Raw genomic sequence first — 20,713 nt, 5'->3', positions numbered from 1 at the left:
TTAGTATTAATTAACTAAGCAAAATTGAGGATTAGATTAGAGGAATATAAAATCTATAATTTTTTTTTTTTTCTAAATTATTTTTATTTTGCATAAAAGCATCTTAAATTGATGCATCACAAAATCACACGGTCTTTTAAAAACCAGATACATTTAATCAAAATCTTAAATTATTGTGCGATTGCATAATTTAATTTTGACTTCTATTTCGAATTTTATTTTTGATTGAAATTGAAATATGAAAATAAAATTGAAAGGGAAGTTAAAACGAAATTACACAGCATCAATGTTGTACAAATACATTTTTGTGATAAGAACTAATTTATGAGATACAATTAAAAAATAATACTATAAAGAAAAATAATTAGGAATCATACTCTTGGAGTATTTGATGTCATCTTAGGCCTAACGCAATGGCACCCTTCACCTTAATCCCGGGGAGAAAAGAAAATAATTCTTTGTTTCTCATTTGGAGAAACCCTCTAACCAAAATTTTAATAATCTCTAATTCCAATAGTTGAGATCTTTGGGCCATGAAACTGATGGATCATTAGTTTCTGTATCGTAGACGTATTTAACTTTTGGATTTTGACCAAAGAGTGTATCTCGAATCATACTAACAACACCCATACCAAGAGCAATATTACTCATTAACGATGCAACCGATGCTGCTGTTCTTGCATGAGCTATCACTACCTGTAATAAAAATGAAACTGCCATTCCAATTCCAGGCATCATTTGCATCATTTTTGTTTTTATATTCCTAGCCATATTGACAACATTATTAGTCACTTTTTTACTAATAACAATATCATTCAAACGTGGTAGTTCTATTGATAATTCATTTCTATGCTTCTTCCTATGATTATCCTTTTTCACTTTTTCCTGATCCCTTGACTTTTCTGTTTTATCAAAATTCTGATTACTCAATAAAGGAATAATTTTCAATTGATCTTCCAAAAATTTCTCCTTCACTTCATAGGGAATTATTTTCAATTCATCCTCAATTGGAATTTCCTCGTCCATATTTCTAGTAATAAACGAACGTAAATGCTCCTCGCTAAATGATTTTAATTTTTCAATTTGACTTGCAAATCTCGTTCCAAATAATAATTCAAATGCTTTATAAGCATTTTGAATATTGAAATATTTTTCCGAATTTTCTTTTGTATCAGCAGTGTCATTAGTTTTTATTTTTTCCAATAAAGCAGCAAGAACACGATCATCTTTCATTGTTATTTCACTTTTTGAATCTTCTTTTGCATCGACAAGTGTTTGATAATTATTTTCATCGAATTTCAAACTTTTTCCTCGTTTTGGATCTTTTCTGTTTCTATTCGAATTTGGCTTTGGCTCTAAAACATCTTCCATAATATCACTGATGATTGTCAAAATACTGGGTAAATTTTTATTATCCTTGATAACTTTCGCTCTTCCCTCTCTGTAACCCGTTAAACTGATGCCTAATTCACCATTTCCATGTCCTTTAATTTTTAAAAATCCAATACTAGTTTCAAATTTTTCTTGCATTAGTGATTTATACCAATTGAGAAGAACATCTTCAAATTCGTGTTTCTTTTCCATGAGATCCTTTTCGAATTGATTGGCAGTTATACCGAAAAATTCCTCAACTTGCGTTTCAGTTTCAGAACGTCCCAAGAGACCAAATGTTGGTAAATTACTTATCATTGAACCAAGAACTAATGATGGTACAGTGTTTGTTATCATTGGCCATATAAATACACCGGCACATCTTATGAGACTGAAACCCCTGATGCATTGCCACAATTGACCCATTACACCACGAGACGCCTCTGGATATAAATCTTCAACAAGTTTCAAAATCTCAACCTCATTTGCAGTTAAAATTTTCTTCTCCTCCTCGTGAAGATCGTCAATGAAATATTTTTTTGCCGATTGTGTTTTTCTAAATTGATCAACTTTGGATTTTTTTATTTCAATTAAAATCTGCAGTAATTCCGTATCGGTGATATTGGGAAATGTCATTTTTGAAAGATTTTTACGAACTGTTTTCTTATCTGGATTATCCTCTGGATATGAGTCTAATAGATATGTGGTACTTCTTTTCCGTCGTTCCATCTTCTTTGATTTTGTATTTTCGAGATTAATTTTCTCCCCTGACAAATCTACAAAGTTGGCGTTTGGTTGACCAGCGTAGGTTGGTATCTCTGGTGCAAAAACTTGTCCTGAAAAAGAAAATTGCTTGTATTTTTGGAAAGAAATAACAAAATTAATTAATAAAATTCTGTTCACCTACTGACGACGTGATTCTTGGATTTCCTTTTTCGAGATTTTGATAATTTAATACGTGAGGAATTATAATCGGAGAAGTGGAAATTGGAACAGATTGGGGTATATACTCGGGAATTATTGTTGCCGGTGAATTAAGAAGTAGGGGATTTAGTCGTAAGATCGGCCAACCAATATTTTGCATACAGGTGACGAAACTACTGCCTTGTATACAGTCAATCATTCTTGCATGATAGGCAGGTCGTATTGAATCTGGTAAAATTGTATCCGATAGGCGTATGATATTCTTCTGTTGCTTTGATAATAAACCATATGATGCTAGAGGGGAATTTTCCTCCATATCCTCCGTTTTTTTCGAACGTTCATTAACTGAAACGGCTCTAGTTAAAATATTTTCAATTTCATTTTGAAGATGATTTTCAATTTGTTGTAAATAAGTTTCATGACGAGTTAATCCATCACGAAAATGATTTCCAAAATTGGGAAAATTTGGTAAATTTGGAAAATATTGTGCAATACTTGGAAAAGCAATGTCACGGGTACAATCTAAAAATGCAGTGTCTTTTGAACACTCAATCATTCTTTTGATAAATGTCTCCCTCAATTGTTGCGGTAGGAGACTTTCAGCAACTTCTAGAATTCCAATTTGTTTCTCAGTTAAAATCTTAGATTCTTTGGTAAATTCCCTTGTTTTCAAAGAACCGGATGGTAAATTTGGTGTTGATATTTGAACGGCTCGTAAAATATTCATAACCACAGCTTCTGGATGCTCGGAGAAGATGGGAATAAATCTTGTGTCTGTTATAGTAACCGTTGCCTCGCCATGTTTATCAGTTTTGACATTTGTCTCCGTTTGATATTGATTTTGTTGTTCAAATTTTGTTGGTTCAAATATGGGAAATCCAGACATATTGGGAAAATATTCCTTGAGTGTGGGAAACATAATACTTTTGGCACATGTCAAAAAGTCTTTATCACGCACACAGGAGATCATTTGTTCTGTGAATGATGATCTTATTGATTCGGGAAGCATATTTTTAGCTAGTAAAATGATATTTTCTTGATGAAGTGTTAAGAAAGAGGAATACTCCGGTGTGGAGGAATTTAAAAATGGTATTGCGAGAGTGTGCATTAGATTTGGATCTGATACTTGATTGAGACGGAGTATTGTGAAAATAACTGTTTCTGGTTTCTCGGATAGTATCGGTACAAATTCGGTTCCTGTTAGGGTTATCAGTGGAACGTTGGAGATATCATTTTTCCTAGGGGTAATTTGAATGTTCGCTTTCTGTGTAATTGATGATTTTGATTCTTCAGTGAAATTCGATTCGAGTCTGTCCTCTTGGAAATTTTGCCTTGATTCTACTTGTGGGAAATAGTCTCCTTCATGGTTGTTTTCCCTTGATTCCTCGAGATCTGGAGCATCACGTATAATTACACTTGGAGCTGAAGCAGGTGTTACAGCTGGTGGCACAGTTGGTAGAGTTGGTATGGTCGGAATAGAAGGTATTGTTGGAGCTGTTGGAATTGTAGGAATCGAAGGAAATGTTGGTACTCCAGGAACGGTTGGTATGCTTGGTACTGTTGGAATTGTTGGCGCTGTAGGAATAGAAGGAAATGTTGGTACTCCCGAAACGGTTGGTATGGATGGAATTGTTGGCGCTGTAGGAATAGAAGGAAGTGACGGCACTCCGGGAATAGATGGTAAGGTTGGTGCCTGTGGAATCGGAGGGATTGTCGGCACACCATCAGGAAGAGGTATCTCCGGTCCTCCTGGGAAAATTGGGATTGAAGGCGGACTTTGTGGTTGTGGGAAAAACGGTAAGCTTGGGAACGATGGTTGTCCAAAAGTAGGAAAACTAGGCAACTGAAATTCAGGTAATTGGAAGTTAGGTAAATTAGGCAATTGGAAATTAGGTAAATTAGGCAGCTGGAAATTAGGTAATTGAAATAGTCCCGCAAGATTTGGAAATTGGAAAAATTGCGAAAAGTCGGGAATTTGGAATAGACTTGCCAAATCAGGAAATTGGGGTAAAGTTGGTTGGGCCTGTCGTATAATTGGCCAAGTATAGTACTTCATACAGGCGTAATAATTAAATTCCCTAATACACTTGAGGGATTGTGAGGCAAATTCGGCTCGTAATTGTGGAGGGAGAATTTGCTTTGCCACATAAAGGGAATTTAATTGATCCTGTGGAATTTGTAATCTGTTGTAAATCTTGTTTCCAGATGGTAGGGTTTTAATCATTTGTTCCAAAAGTACTAAAGCTTCAGTAGAATTAGATGATAGATTGTAATAAGTTGGTCGAAGTCCGGGTCTTACGCCTTCTCTCAAAATTCTTAGAATTAGAGCGTCTGGTCGTTTCTTAAGATCTGCTTCAATAACTTCCGGTAGGGGTTCCAAAGGAAACGGAAGGATTGGATATTCCGTAAATGTAGGAATTGGGTATAAAATTTCATAGTCGGGAAAATCAGGCAAAGCGGGAAAATATAATTTCATCATTGGCCAGGCAAAATAACGGAGACAACTGAAATACTCAAATCTCCGAATACAGGAATACATTCGGTCGGAATATTCCCGACGACTAGAGACAGGAAGGATTTTCTCTCCCATTTGGAGTATTTTCATTTGACCAGGTGATAGCAATTTGACAAATGTTTCGTTCATTGAATCGATATAGGATGGAACACTCTCGTGGCTTCTGTGGGTATCCAAGACGTCTTTCAACATTCCGATAAATACGTCCTCGGTGTTCAAAAGTGTGTAGACTAAATATGCCCCCGATCTGGCAGTTTTGGTTTTGTTTCTATTTGGCAAAAGATCGGGAATGTTTATCTCAATTGGAAGGCTTGGCATGTTTTGCAAAATTAGTTGAGGGACTGTTTCGGCAATAATTGGGTAGACGAAAATTCGCATACAGTTCATGACACTTAAACCTCGGATGCAGTCGTACATGCCTCGGAAGAAATTTGGTCTTTGTTGCTGCTGCATAAATGCGGCGGAACATTGTATTATTTCTGTTTGTTTGTCACTTAGAAGATGATGATCCAAGGGTTCAATATTCAATAGATGATGATCTTTTACAGAGGGAATGGATTTAAGAGCGTTTAGGATTTCAATTTCCGTTAAGAGGGGAAATTCTGACATTACTATAGTTGGTTCTTTCACTGATTCAAAAAGTGATTTGTCACTCACCTGTTGCTGAAGAAGCAGTGCTTCTTTTTTCAACGACTCTATTGGGGAATTGTAAACCTTAGCTTCGGGAATTAGCGATTCCTTTGGACTTTCGGAATTAAATTCACCAAGACCTTCGGAGTTTATAGAGACTATGTTTCTGGATTTAATATCTGGATCTTTCTTATCAGGGATTTCGGTTTCAATTCTCTCTTGTTGTTCTTGTTTCTCATCACTCTCAACAGTTCTCCTTTGTCCATCCTCATGATTTTGTTCGACCTTCACTTCGGAGACTTCGACATGCGTTTCACTGCCAATGTGAATTCCCTTTGAATTTAATTTACCCTTTTGGGGAACCTCACCGGCGGGTTCATCGGCATCAAATCTTCGTATTCCCTTCTCCTCAAGAATTTCATCTTGTGAATTATTTACAGATCCAGAAAATTCAGTCTTGATTCTCTCACTTAATGCGCTATCGTGAACAATTGAATCATTTTTTTCATCACTCACTGGAGTTTCAACATCACCGCTCACGAGATCATTTACAACACTTCGTGTTTGTGATTCGGGAAAGACTAGAAAGAAAATTAGGATTGATAGGACAAGGGTCCAGATAGGATGAGATGTTCTCATGGTCGCGAACGCGAGGCGAATGTCTCGGTCAAGTAACCAGTTGGACTGGGTATGGTCAGTTATGGAGCTCGGATACTATATTGCTGAAGGAAGATGCAGCATTCTATGCGAGATAAACAACATCCGACCTGTCCGCCGGCATTCACATTTTTGCAAGGCGCACTCTTGGGTGAGTTCAGGTTTGCCATTAAGAGTAACGGCCGAAGTCCTCTTCCCTCCTCCCTTTGCAATAAAGTCGTCCCCAAGATTCTCAGCTAGCATGCAATTTATCTTCCTTTTGAATTGTATGATAACCGACCTGCACTACTTTTCAAAACATGTTCTCTTTTTCAAATAATAACTAGAGTTTCGGAAAATTATATAGCTAACATTTTTTTTCCCCCATTTTTTTATATTGACATTATATTTTTCATGAGGGGAAAAAAATTTAATTTTGTTCGAAAATGTCTTTAATATATAAAAATGTAGGTTACTTTTCTTTTCCTTCAAGATAAATGAAATTGTTAGAGAAGCTCACTGAGCCATGAAATCGTAACGTCATTTAAACACACAAGTTTGTTAGGAAAGAAAGTAATACATTCATAAACACTTTTCAGCATAACAATAAATTACGTTATGATCTTTTAAAATTTCTAAATACTGTGTTTGAATAGCTTCTAAAACTAATAAAGAATCTCGCTGAGGAAATATAACGGAATAGTAAACGAGTCTTTGTTTTTTTTTTTTCAAAAGGAAAAAGAAGAGAACTCACGCCTATCATGTTAAAATAACAGTCAATTTATTATTTATCCTCACAGCTACTTTGAGGTTTTTTTTTATTTTACTTCATTATTATTTTTTCATTTTTTTTTTTTTTTGAAAGGAAGAAGAATTTATATATTTATTTTTTTGATGAATTTTGTATTATCTTGTTTTCTTTATAGAATTTTCTTTATATTTTATGTGCGCGCAAGGGCTGCAATAATTTTTCGTCCTTGAACGATGCTGCAAAACCAGTACAGAAACTTGAGGATTTTCTTTTTTAGAAAGGGTCGTCGTTTTGCAATGAATCAAAATCGAATCATCGTAAAGGAATAAATTTTTTTTCATCTATATTGGAAAATTATTTTAATCATTTTTTAATTAAATAATTAATTTTTAGTAATAAATTAAAATTTTTTTAATTTACGGAATTATTTTTTTTTTTCTTAGTTTTTTCGAATTCTCCAAACTGAAAATTGAAAATCAATTTCAAAATCAGCAATAATCAATAAAATAATAATAATAATAATAAATTTTTATTTATTTGGTAAAAAATTATATTTCAGTAAAAAAAATTTTTTATTTTCTATAAGTACAATATTTCCCACTCCTCCTTGATCGCTGCTGTCTTTGCGTAGAGTTACACTGTGAACTCGAAGCGGGATGAACATTTGCGGTGCAATAAACTTGCCACGTGTTTCTTTTGCCTTTATATCCATTGCATTTACTTCAAGGTTCTTAACGACTGTCTGGAGAACAAGAATCGACTAGACTCTATATAATATTGCCAAGAAATAAAAGTGGATCGAAATTTTTTTTTAAAGGCTTTTCAAAAACTGAGACAGAAGGCTTGAAAAAAAAAATTTACTATTTTATTTTTACAGAAAAAAAAATTATAAAAAATTTATTTAAAAATTAATTTTATATTTCATTGTTGAAAAATGGTTTTAACGTTTTTGAAAAAAAAATTTTTTTTTTACATTTTTAGTTGTCTGCAAAATTATTTTCTTATATTTGGTAATTAATTATTTAAAGAAAATGATTTCAAATTTTTGAAAATTGTAAATTTTGTAATAATAAATAAATTATGTGTATGTTTGTTAATTTTATGGAAAATACTGCGTTTGCACATTAATACTTAATTAAGAATATTAATTTTTTAATATTTGTAAAATTTAATTAAATAAATTGAAACTTAAAATTATTAAATTTAGATTAATTAATCAATTATGAATTAAATTTCAAGTAATGGAAATATAAATTGAAAAATATATTTAATTAATTAGGTTAAAATTGTATATATAATTTAATAAACTATAGAGATATTTATCAAATTTAATAAATAATGTAAATTAATATTTTTACTAAAAAACGATGAAATCAGGTCTTGGTTGGTAAAGCCGTTACTTTAGAGGAAGTGAATATATTTTAATTCAAGTTTATGATTTTGTTGCATAGACACACGATTTTCAAGTTTCAAAACCTATAACAGGTTGTAGAAATTATTTTTGTAAAAATTACAGAAATTTCATATTTTATTTAAATAATAATTGAAATTATTAAAAAAAAAAAAAAAAAATACAAAAATACAAAAACTGTTTTGTACAATAAAAAAAAATCATTTTACTGCAGTATTTCTATTAAAAAAATTAAATCATTCAAATAAAAAAAAAATTGAAATAATTTTTTTCCTCGAATTAATTTAATTTTAATTTAATTTATAAAATAAAAAAAAACAAATTATTAATAATTGTTATTTGTTACCTATATAAATTTATTCTGGAAAAAAATATTTAATCGTATATAAATCGTCAAATGAATCATAATCGTTTATGATAATTAATTCAAGTAACAGTATTTAATGATTATAATTCATAAATCGTGCCTCTTCCGTGAATGTAGTTTAGTTTGACTTTCATTTATTTGCTCAAAAAGCCAGAACGTTAAGAGGGAAAATGTTTGGTTAAAAATTTCAACATATATAGATTTAAAAAAAAAATAAATATTGACAATTTTGAAAAAAAGAGAATGTGAGAAAAAAATAATTTAGAACATAAGACAAATTTAAACATGTGAATTTATTTTAATAATTAACCATTATTATATTTTATTTTTTGCTGATTTACATTTAGTATAATTTTCCGTTTCCTTTTCTCATTAAAAAAATTCTTTAAATTTTTGTTAATCTCAGATTTTTCTATGTAAGATTTTTTTTTGTCAAAAAAAATTTTTTAATTTTATAAATAAAATAAAAATAATAATTTATTATATTTATAAATATTTTATTTTTTATATTTAATATATTTATAATGTAATATTATATTCATTTATTTATTTATATATATACATATTAGAATTTTATATTAGCAATAACAAAATAAATAAATAGTAAATTTTTTTTAATGCACATTATTCTGATACAGAATTCAAAAAAAAAAAAAAAAAATGAAAAAAATTTGGTATTCTAAAAATTTAAATAAAATTATAATACAGATTTTATACGCAACACGTCCCATTTCAACGATAAATTTTTTAACCTATGTAGATATCAGAGGAATAGGAAAATTTATGGATCTACAAAAACGCCCACATAAAAAGATTTAAAAAAAAACCTATAACTTTTTTTCGTTTTTCTTTGAATTAAAAATAGCGTTATAAAATTCCGTTAAATAATATTAAAACTTTCATAATTATGAAGAAAAAATATTTTTAAAATAATTTTTTATTTTTTCTATATATTTTGATTTTAGAAAAAAAGGTTAGGTGCTAAAAAGATACGTTCAACACTTTTCGCGGTCTGTCAGACCGCTATTAATTTTTTTTTTTTGTAATATTAAATTATGTAATGACAACTGTTGTATATATTTTTTTATTTTTTCACAATTTAAAAGTATTTTAATATTTTTAAATAATTTAATTATTTACATGTTTGTAGAATCAGGAAAAAGAATAATTTGCAGGTTATGATAAATCAGTCCGATATACAAGAAATTTTTATTTATATTTGAACGGTCCTAAAGTCTAATTTATTTTAATTTTGAAAAAAAGCGGTCTGAGAGACCGCTATTACAGTTTGAAATATTGATGTTTGCTGTTCATAACCTCAAAAACAACTAACTTTGAATTTTATAGGATTATGTTCGTGTCTCTAACCTGGACATAATTTTGAGGTTATGTTGCATCTATTTTTGGTACAACGAACCCCAAAAATTTTTTTATCAAAATTAGGTGGAAAAAATCATTTTTTTTTATTAGTCTAATATAATTTTCCGATTATGGACGGCAAATATAAAATTAAAATTAGGTTACAATCTCAGAGAAAATAATTTCCAAATTCATGGTCCATATCGTGCTCTTGATGTTGACCTTGACATCAAATAATCATTATTTTAAAAAAAAAAAGTTAGATATAGCTATTTTCTGGTTTAAGGCCTTTCGCTTCTCAATTTGAGAGGGGGGGGCCCAATTATTGGGGCCTCATCGCATTGACCGCATACTGTCGTCACATTGCTGCGTAGGGGACAAGAACGCGCCATGCGCAAAGACTTGATCGAATCATTCCGGCGCCTTGTCTTGTAGCGCATGCGAAGTTTAAATTGAACCGACCAACGAAACACACGGGGTCCGTTGCTGAAGAAAGAGTCCCATATAGTTAATTTGCATTTTATCAAGTATTGAAACGTGTGTGTGTGACTATTTTCAATTAATTTTTTTTTTCTTTTCTCTTCAAGTTCTTTTATATTTCATTTTTTTTTCTTTTTTTTTTTATTAATATATCTCCTGTTCATTCAAGGCCCCTCTTTCTATCTCAATTCTTGTCCTTACAACTTGTTCCATAAATGAGCCAGTGAGGGTGCGCGGCAAAAAATGAACCGGATCGGCTGGTTTGTCGTCTGCTTAGTGCTTGTATCTGCAATTCCAACATCCTTGGCGAATGAATCGACAATTATTATTCAGGATGATAATAAAAATTTGAAAAATACAACGAATTTAAAATCAAATATTGAAAATATTTATTCTTTTGTGTCACTATTTGGACAATTTTTTAATGAATTTTTTGGATGGGGAACGGAAGTTCAAGGTCAGTTGAGTTTTTTTTTCTATAGATTTTATAATAATTATTTATTATATAATATTATTATTATTATTATTATTATATATTTATTATTATTTCATTATTATGTAATAATAAAATTTTCAAAAATTAAAAAACTTTTTTTTTATAAACAAATTAGTTTTTTTGTTTTCGGATGGTTTTTTTTTAAATTTATTTTTCTTTTAGTATATAACTGAAAATAATTTTGTTTGAAAAAAAAAATTTTTATCCCTTTTTATAATGTTTAAATCAAAGTGTATTTTAGTTCGCTTTTCTATAAATAAAATAAAAAATCCTAGGGAATAAAAAATTTGAACTCGATAAAAAATTTTTTTCAAAATTAATTATTTTTGAAAATATTATTATTTTCCATAAAAATTAAGTGAAATTCATAGAGAAAAAATCAAGTTTTATTAATTTTTGATAATTTTTTGAAAAATTTGAATTCGACAAAAAAATTTTTAACTTTTAATTATTAATTTTAATTATTATTTAATAAAATTATTTTTAATAATTATTATTTAATTTTTTTTAAAAATAAGTTTAAAAAAATTTCTTTGTCAAATTCATATTTTTCAAAAATTACCAAAAAATCAATAAATCTTAATTTTTCTTAGTTATTTAATTTAATTTCAATGAAAAATTATAATTTTTTCAAAAATAATTAATTTTTTTATTCAAAAGAAAAAATCAAATTTTATAAATTTTTGAAAAATTTGAATTAAAAAAAAGAAATTTCTTTAAAATTAATTGTTTTTAAAAAATTTTCATTTTTTCAATAAGAAAAAATTATTATTACATATATATGTGGAAATACTAAGAAGATTTTACAAAAAGTTTTAAAGAGAAAAAAAATTAATTTGTTTATACAAAAAATTGTTATTTTCAAATTTAGTTGAAAAAAACATTTATTTATTTATTCATTTAAATTGTTTATAATTTTGTAGCAATTTATTAATTATTATTTTGTATTTAAAAAATGAAATGAAAATAATAGAAAAAATAATAAAAAAAAAAGAATTTTATTACTCAGTTTTATTTTTTTTTTTTTAATATAATTCGAAATATTCTAAAAAAATTAAAATTGCAACTTTTTTCACAATTTCTGCTATTTTTTAACGACAATTTCTTTACGTTATTTATTATTATTATTATTATTATTATTGTTATTATTATTATTATTATTGTTATTATTATTGTTAGTTATTTAGTTTTAAATTTCAATTTAAAAAATTATAATATTGTAAAAAAATTTCTTTCATTTTTGCCTGATTAAATATTATTTTTTGCTAATAAAAAAAATGTCAAAGAAGAATTTATTTCTTTATATAAGAAAAATTTTAATTTATTTAAATTTTAATATAAAATAATTTTAATTACTTAATTTTCGCAAATAAAAAATTATTTAACAACGTAACTTTTGTTTTATTAAACTTTCACTGGTCCCTCCACTTAATATTCATTTATTTTTATGCAATAAATATTTACACAATAATAAATATTTAAATTTAGTTAATTAAATTAATTTAAATTAGAAAATATTTAATTAATTAATTAATTAATATTAAATATTTATTTTAATAATTATTTTTGAAAAATTTAATAATTATTAAAAAGAAAATTTAAATAATAAAAATTTTACCTATTGTGATTGAAGTTTATTATTTTTGGCAATGCATTGAAATTTCTTTCAATGTTTTTTTCATTCTTTCCTTTTTATAATTATATTTTTTTATTATTTTTTTTTTTGAATTACATGATTTAATTTAATAATTTAATTATAAAATTTTTTTTAGTATATAAAAAAATATAAAATAAAAATTTATAATAAATATAAAAATAATTACAAAATTATCTAATATGAAAGGGAAGAGAATTTTTTTTTAGACAAGAAGGATAAATTAATGAAAATCAATAATCGAAAATTTTTCGATTTAAGGGTGTATAGGAAGGATATTATAAATAGGCTCGTGACTGAGGTTTTAAGATTGGTATTTGGGCCAGCATTGTGTCGGGCCCATCGTTAGACGTGATCACCGTTACTGAAAGTTTTTACGAGCTTCTTTTGCATTTACAAGAAAGAAACGTTTTCATTTTGCAAGGTTATTTGCAGTGTATTTACAGAATTATTATATAGTCTCACAACTAATTTCATTAGTTCGAGTGAAAAAGCGAATTACCACCGATGAAATTAATTATTTCTCTCAACTTTAAGATATCATTTTTAATGATCTCTTTCAGTTAAAACAATTCACTGACGACTAAATTGTGGGTCACGTGTTTACTGTCACGATCACACACACACCTTGAAAGAAAGTGTATTCAAGACAGATCTTATATCTATACAAATTAATTTTCTCGTTCCTGATATAAAAAGTGCTTTGCATAGTCGTTATACGGAATTCCCCTTATTTGAAATATGAATTATTAATTACAAAACAAAAAGAATATAATAAATTTAAAAAAAAATTTTAAATGAGAAAAATATTTTGTGAGTAGAACTAGAAATAAAAATATTTCTAAAAAAAAATATAAAAATAAATAAACTATGAAGAAATAATAAATATTACACAAAAAAAAAATAATAAATAAATAGAAAGTAACAAATATTAAATTATAAAATTTACATAAATAAATAAAAAAAGTAAATAAGTAAAAAATTCTTTATTAAAAATATTATATATATACTTAGAAAATTTTATTATTTAAAAATAAAAATAAATAAAACTTGTTTTTTTATGGTTACGTGGGAGAATTAAAAAAATAATTTAATTGTGAAATAGAAATTAATTTTGAATTTTATTTCCAAGAGAAAAATTTATTATTACTAAAGGCGCACTCACACCTTTTTGGCTGCCTGCAGGTTACCATGGCAACGCATGAGAGTGAGTGCGACAGAAAATTTAAAAATTTGAATATTCATATTTTCTGTCTCACTCACACTCGTGCGTTGCCATGGTAACCTGCAGGTAGCCAAAAAGGTATAAGTGCGTCATAAGTGTTAATTTTTTCACTAAAATATAAAAATTTTTATTAAAAATTAAAAGTACAATGAATTCCATAATTTTAGAAAAAGTCGAAAATATTTTACTATTCGAAATTTTGTAAAGAAAATAAATTTTGGAAATTCATAAAAAATTTGAAAATTAAGAAATTTTGTGAATAAATAAAATTTTTAATTTACAGAAAATGGCAGTGATAGTCAAGGTCGTACATTTGGTCAAAAACGACTGCAATTGATGTTGATGGCCCCAATGCTGTACAAAATGGGAGTAATGATGACTATGTTGATGGTATTGACCGTGATTTCCTTGAAAGGACTTGTGATTGGTATGTTTATTACAGAAGCGTAAACATAACTATTTCTCTAATAGTTATTAATAATTTTTATTTTAGAAAGTAGATCTTTCTCTCTCTCTCTCTTTTTAATTTTGAATTTTTATTTATCACTAAATCTTTTTCTAGAATAAAAGTCGAGCTGACTTTTTTCAATGAAATTATAATTAGATGGAAAAAAAAGAAAAGTAAACTGTTCCAATTGTTTCTAATTTATTATGTACATGAGTTTTTTATTTCAATACTCACACATTTTACTAGTTTGCTCTAGAAATGAAATTCTTGATTTAATTATTAACATTAATTCATCGCGCAATAGTGGAAACTTGTAAAATTCATTTTTCTTTTAATGTATATTTTTTAATTTATTTTTAATTAATTAATTTTTTTATTTTATTTTTAATTTTTATTTATTTATTTTTTATGACTTGCACCTGTCCCAAACTTTGTAAGCAAGAATTATCATATATAACAGAATTTATTTTTTTCAAATATTGTTAGAAGGTTATTGTATTTTATAATAATTTTGATTTGTTTTGATCATTAATTGAAGAAAAAAGTATTTAAGAGAAGTATATTTTACTAGATAAATAATAATTAATAATTTTTACTCTGCTGAATGCTAAAATTGTAGAAGTTTAAATTTTTTAAATGTTTATTTTAAGGTTAAGTAAAATGTAATGAAAAATTTTTTTTACTGATGGAATTTTTTTTTAGTATGGATTTTTATTTACATATTTCTTTATTTATTAGAATTATAATATATTATTTTATGTAATTATTAATATTTTTATTTTTCGATAATTTTTTTTTATGAATTTGTATTGAATTTACAATTAATATTTTATTTATTTATACATATTTCCTCGCGGTCACATTATTGGACCATAATTGAGTTACTAAATAATTATGGTAGTGTTCCATATACAAAAATAAAAATAGATAAAGGTTTAACATAAAATATCACAAATATCTCAAATAAGTAAAACTACTCACGAAGGCTCTCAATATATTGATTTAAGCATTTCAAAAACGACGAATGATTCGAAAAAAATAAATCCAAATCTGGTTTCATAAATGTAAACATTTTGTTGATATGATTAGACGCAAATATGATAGGTGAATTTATACTAACTATATTTTGAAATTTTTGCTCCATTTATTTGTCGATGATTACATTTTTTATAATATTTAATAATTATTATACGCAAATTTACTTTTAATTTTTATATTATTAAATTTTTATTTATCTAAGATTGTAATATAATTTAAAAAAAACTTAATGTCACAAAGCATAGAGAAAAGGCAGCCATGATAGAATATAAATAGCAGGGTTGGGTTATCGTTTGACGTAAGACTAATAATAAAGGTGCAACCAGCAGGGTTGAATAAGTAGGGAAAAATAAAACCGTAATCAAAAAATAATATATCATTTTTTATATAATTATAATTTTTCAGTTCTAAAAAAAAGTAATTTTTTTCAGGTGCAATTTTGCTGATTTTAAAATTGAGCAGCTTTTTAGCGAAATTTTATGTTGGTTGGCATCCACAAGGTCACGGACAATCGTGGCCTCAACAACACCAACAACCATTTCACGTTCATGTTCATGGCCCCCAAGACCATCATGAAGCTTATAATGCTTGGCCACCTCACAGTGAAACAATTGGTCCAGAGGAGCATTATTATTACAAAGGATAGAATTTCAATTTTTTGTGAAGGATTCTTATGTAAATTTAAAAAAAAAATTTTTCTTTTTATTTTTACCCTTTTGAGGAAATTTTTTAGGAACAGAATCTAAATTATAAACTTAACGTAATTTTTTTTTCAGGTGTTATTTTCTGAAAAAAAAATTTATTTTAAATTCCATTTTTTTTTCTATGAAAAGTGTAAACAATTTTTAGCACTTTTGAATTTAAAAATTATTTTTATCTTTAAAAATACTTCATTTTTTTTGTTAACAAAATTTTTTGAAATATACAAATTTAAAAAATTTTAAATTAAGGGAAAAAAATTGGTTGAGATAGTCAAACAATTTTTTTCCGAATAACTGAAATAAAAATTTTGATTATAGTACTAATATATTAATTAATTTTGTTTCTGTTGTCAAAAGGAAAATATTTTTCACTGTAAAAAAATTGTCATTTAAATTTATGTTCGATAAAAAAAAAAAAATGCTCTTTATAATTATTTTGTTATCGTAATATTTTTTTTCTTCGTATACAATATTTTGCGTTTATACAATATTTTCGTGGAAAAAATTTTATTACAAAATTATCTATAAAATTAAGGAAAAAAAATTGTAAAAAAATAACACCTGGAAATTTTTAATTATTTTTATATTACTTTTAATCAATTATTATTTATTAATTTTTTTTGGGGGGTTCTTCACATTTTAAAATGTCATTATAGGTAGCTAATTAATCAGTGCCAAAATAGTTCAGGAATCATTACTCGAAACGAGTTCCTACCAATTTTTTCTAAGTTATAAATATTTTTAACATACTTTTACTTTGAAGAAAAAAAATAATTTATTTTTTGAATTTTTTTAAGTACATTTTATTTATTTCTTTTATTTATTGGATTTTATTATAATTATTATTTATCACTATAATTGTGATAACTAAAACAAAACATTTTTTCAATGAAAACATTAAGAATTTTTATTTTTATTACATTTTAATATTTTAAATTATTTTTATAATAATTTCTTTTATTCCTATAATTTATTGATTATTGTATTAGTGGAAATTGAATTTTAACTTAAAAATTATTTATAATTAATTCTCTAACTATACCAACTCATCATTTTTTTCTATTAAAATAAAAAAAAACAGCAGTATTACAGACATTTTGGTGGTTCATATATATAATTTTAGTGATATAATATTTAATAAATTTTAAATGCCATAGTATTATTTAGGAATGAAGCTAGATAGAAAGGGAATCGTTAAAACTTTTTTTAATGAATTATAAAAAATAAAAACTGTATATTACATATTATTTTGGGAAAAAATTTTTTTTTTAAATTGAAATACGAGAAAGTTATTTAATTTTACAAAAATTGTATCTTTTTTTTAATGAAAACTTTTAATTAACTTCTTTTGAATGATAATTATTCATTAAAATAATTTTTAAAAAAACATTAATCATCTGTTAAAATTATGTATTATTTTACAAAAATGTATGTAGAATTTAAAAATTTTTTCATTTCTAATCCGAAGGTCTTTTTTTCTCATCAAGTTTAATAAAAAAGCAAAACCAAAGCGACTAGGAAATTTTTTTTATATATAATACTTCTTAGGCATTATTATAAGAAAATGTTTATCGTCAGTGATGGATTTAGTGAATAAAGAAATCGAATTGTTACCCAAAAAAAGTCACCGGGAAACATTTATTGACAATTTTAATGATTTTCATTTCTTTTCTCTTTTATCAGAAAAGAGATATTCTCTAAATGCATCACTAATTATTTATCGTTTTTAGATGACAAACTTTTGTTAAAATAAATTTAATTATATTTATAAATAAAAATATTTGTTATATAATATGTTTTATTAATTAAAAAAGTAAATAATTTATTCCTCAACTATTCCTTTGTAACGGATTATTGTCAAATTTTCATTCAAATATTACACACTGAATTTTTTGTTTTTTTTTTAAATAAATCAGAATTTGAATTTCTTATTGTTAAAATAAATCGCGATTTCGAACTGCGCATGATCGAAAGTAACAATTACATGAGACCTAGGCAAACGCACGGACGGTGAAGAAAGACCTTATTTTCTTTGCCACCGGGATGTGCGCGTTGCCTACTCTAAACGAATGTAGTTCTGCGCAGACTTCGAGAATTTCCCCCTCCATCTCATTATTCACGCGTTGCGAGTATAAATATCGGTCGTTCAGATGCGGAGTGGCACTCTGTGACATACATACAGAAGATACAATCATTTGAAAACAAAATTTTGAGAAGTATTTCTAATGCAAGTCCTAGAACTAGAAACTCAAAAATTAGAGAAATATAAGAAATAGATAAAAAATATTCCTAAATATTTTAAACTTAACATATAAATTTTACACTGAACAAATAAAGAATAATAATGCTCTAGATAACATTAAGTTGTATTACAGGGACACTGCTCCATTTAAAATAAAACACAAACTGCCTTATGCATTAATCATATAATACTATAAATGACATATATTTTTATACTAAATTACTGTTTTGTTTAGAGTATTTATTTAGTTTATAAGTATATTTGTAATCCTTTTAGTTTTCTATTCATTTTTTTTAGTTTTAAGTTTAAAAAGTTTTCAAATGGGGTTTTTAAATTATTCTACCTTTTTACCCAAACAAAGAATATATAAATATTATTAAATATATAAACTTTAATAAAATAAAGAAACATTCAGATAAGTTACTTAAAATAACAGGCGCTGAATATATATTTTAGAATTAAGAAATTTTTGTATAACTAAATCGTAACTAAATACCGTCGAAATTCAAAAAGTAAAGATATAAGTGAGATTAAAATCAAAAAGTGACAAAATTGATAATAATCGTCGATAAATAGCAATTTTATAATTCGAAAATTTTTGTAAATTCATATATATCTTATAATATGCACGCATTAGAAAATTTTGTAGGTTAGAAAATATTTTTTCTTTTATTTCTTTTTAATTTAATGAATGTAATTTAATTTTGCTGTCAAAATATATTACGTAAATAAATTTCAAAAATATATTCACAAATAAATATTAAGGAAAATATAAGAATCAAAAGTAAAATAGATTTTTTTATCATTGAATAATGTCTAAGGTGTTGTGTTTTAGCCTTTTTCTGTGGTATTTTGGCAAATGAAAATTTAATTCGAAAATATTTGCAGCTATTATTGTAAGTAATATATAATAAAATTGAATTATTATTTTATTGAAAACGATTTGTTTATTGAAATTAGTTCGTAAATTTTGTTTTAACATTATTTATAAGTAGAAAAAAATATTAATTTTTCTTAACTTGGCAGAAAATTTTCTAAATTCAATAATTATTAAAAATAATATTAAATTTAAAATAATTTGAATTTTGTTAATTATGTCAAAAATTAAATTAAAATTACATAGTCCATTAATTAAAATGTTGTTTAATGTTATGATGTGTGAGAAAAAGGATATATGTCTAAAATTATTACGTTCACTTATTCAAATGTAAAAATGAAATAAATTCTTTAATATCTACTGTCGATATTCTCTTCTTCTCTCGTTTCTTTTATTCCGCTTTTTAACTTTCTACTTTCGCCCATTACTATCACTTCCTGATCCACTTCAAATTAATCAAATGAATATTGATTATTTTGTAAGATGTAATAAAAAAAACATATAATTTCAAATTTTTAATTCTTACAGTTTTAAATCAATCTTTAATAATCATCTGTGGAGAACTTTAAATACTTAAATAAAACTAAAATTTAAATGTTTCATTAAAAAATTTAAAACACATGAATTTAAATATAAAAATAAAATATCTTCTTTAATTTTTTTCAATTATTTCAATATAATTCAATTAAATAATAACCCAAGTCTCTAAAAAAAGATATCATTTTGAAAATAATTTGTTACATTAACAAATACGCTTGCTAATAATTATTCAACTAAATTGTAGAATAGACATATAATTTTCCTTTTATAATTTTTATATTTTTTCAATTTTAATTAGAAAGAAAAAAAATTCAAACTAAATTAAAAATTCACATTCAACTTTTAATTATTACTTGAAAACAATAAAATAATTATTTAAATATGGGGACAATACAAATTCTGGATTATTCTGGATTCATTTCGGATTGTATTATAAATTATAAATAAAACCAAATCATATAGCTCAGAATTTCACCTAAGAAATATTTAATTACAAATAAATACCAGATATAACTATTCCTATAGCTGATCTCGGATTTATCTTTTCATCCCGACTGATTGCTGACTAAGGCACTATTCCTATGTGACGGCTGAAATTTTAGTGTTTTTTTTAGGAATTTTTTCTCAAAAAAAATAAAATTCAACTCTATCGCTCTTTTTACACATTATAATTGGTATCTTAAAGTGTACAAAAAACATTTTTTTTGGCGAATTTTAATGTAAATAAATAATTTTTTATCTGGATCAAAGTTGACTCCTTGAAAAATGCGTAGGTGAACGGTGTCAATGGTAGCTTCCTTCAATATTGTCTGAAACAAAAAAAAACTAACGTAGTTTTATGCATTAATTGGTACAGGTATTTTAAAATATTGTTTCTTACATAACATTTGTTTATTATTATTATTTTTCATTTTGTTATGATTAAAATTTCGATTTATCATATATTTATGAACATATTCCATTTTCTTTAGAAAATATTATTTCTATTTTTATTTTTCATCCACATATATATACAATTATATGTTTCTCACATGAATCGGAAAAGTGT

At 25.8% G+C, this 20,713-nt stretch overlaps 2 protein-coding genes across 4 annotated transcripts; one reads left to right on the top strand and one right to left on the bottom strand.

Moving 5' to 3' along the window:
• Positions 1-61: 61 nt before the first annotated feature.
• LOC127289054 (uncharacterized) lies at positions 62-6,120 on the bottom strand. Its single transcript, XM_051316810.1, has 2 exons — positions 2,275-6,120; positions 62-2,207 (listed from the first exon to the last, which is right to left on the bottom strand). Exons 1-2 carry the CDS (start codon positions 6,077-6,079, stop codon positions 505-507), a joined length of 5,508 nt encoding a protein of 1,835 aa, XP_051172767.1. The 5' UTR covers positions 6,080-6,120; the 3' UTR covers positions 62-504.
• A 10-nt stretch (positions 6,121-6,130) lies between these two features.
• On the top strand, positions 6,131-16,162 carry LOC127289055 (uncharacterized). Of its 3 annotated transcripts, XM_051316812.1 has the most exons (4): positions 10,142-10,503; positions 10,614-10,901; positions 14,103-14,246; positions 15,737-16,153. In XM_051316812.1, the coding sequence occupies exons 2-4, from the start codon at positions 10,688-10,690 to the stop codon at positions 15,949-15,951; spliced, it is 573 nt and encodes a 190-aa protein (XP_051172769.1). In that variant the 5' UTR covers positions 10,142-10,503; positions 10,614-10,687; the 3' UTR covers positions 15,952-16,153. The 3 variants fall into 3 exon arrangements, with proteins under 3 accessions (XP_051172770.1, XP_051172769.1, XP_051172768.1); XM_051316813.1 differs by lacking the exons at positions 10,142-10,503; positions 10,614-10,901 and adding an exon at positions 6,131-6,248 and having other exon boundaries at positions 15,737-16,162; XM_051316811.1 differs by having other exon boundaries at positions 10,143-10,901; positions 15,737-16,152.
• Positions 16,163-20,713: the final 4,551 nt, after the last annotated feature.

This window comes from Leptopilina boulardi, unplaced genomic scaffold (genome assembly GCF_019393585.1).
Source record: "Leptopilina boulardi isolate dan_hultmark-lab unplaced genomic scaffold, ZJU_Lbou_2.1 LbouV2_399, whole genome shotgun sequence".
In the NCBI taxonomy this organism is placed as follows: Eukaryota; Metazoa; Arthropoda; class Insecta; order Hymenoptera; family Figitidae; genus Leptopilina; species Leptopilina boulardi.
The sequence above is the reverse complement of the archived record's forward strand: the minus strand, read 5'-3'. Positions and strand labels throughout refer to the sequence as shown.

Excerpts from the sequence above, each read along its gene's own strand:
- LOC127289054 (XM_051316810.1), bottom strand. The coding sequence starts at position 6,079 with ATGAGAACATCTCATCCTATCTGGACCCTTGTCCTATCAATCCTAATT. Across the intron at positions 2,208-2,274 it reads AAGAATCACGTCGTCAGTAG|GACAAGTTTTTGCACCAGAG; the intron begins GTGAACAGAATT and ends TTTCTTTTTCAG.
- LOC127289055 (XM_051316812.1), top strand. The coding sequence starts at position 10,688 with ATGAACCGGATCGGCTGGTTTGTCGTCTGCTTAGTGCTTGTATCTGCA. Across the intron at positions 10,902-14,102 it reads ATGGGGAACGGAAGTTCAAG|AAAATGGCAGTGATAGTCAA; the intron begins GTCAGTTGAGTT and ends TTTAATTTACAG. Across the intron at positions 14,247-15,736 it reads CTTGAAAGGACTTGTGATTG|GTGCAATTTTGCTGATTTTA; the intron begins GTATGTTTATTA and ends AATTTTTTTCAG.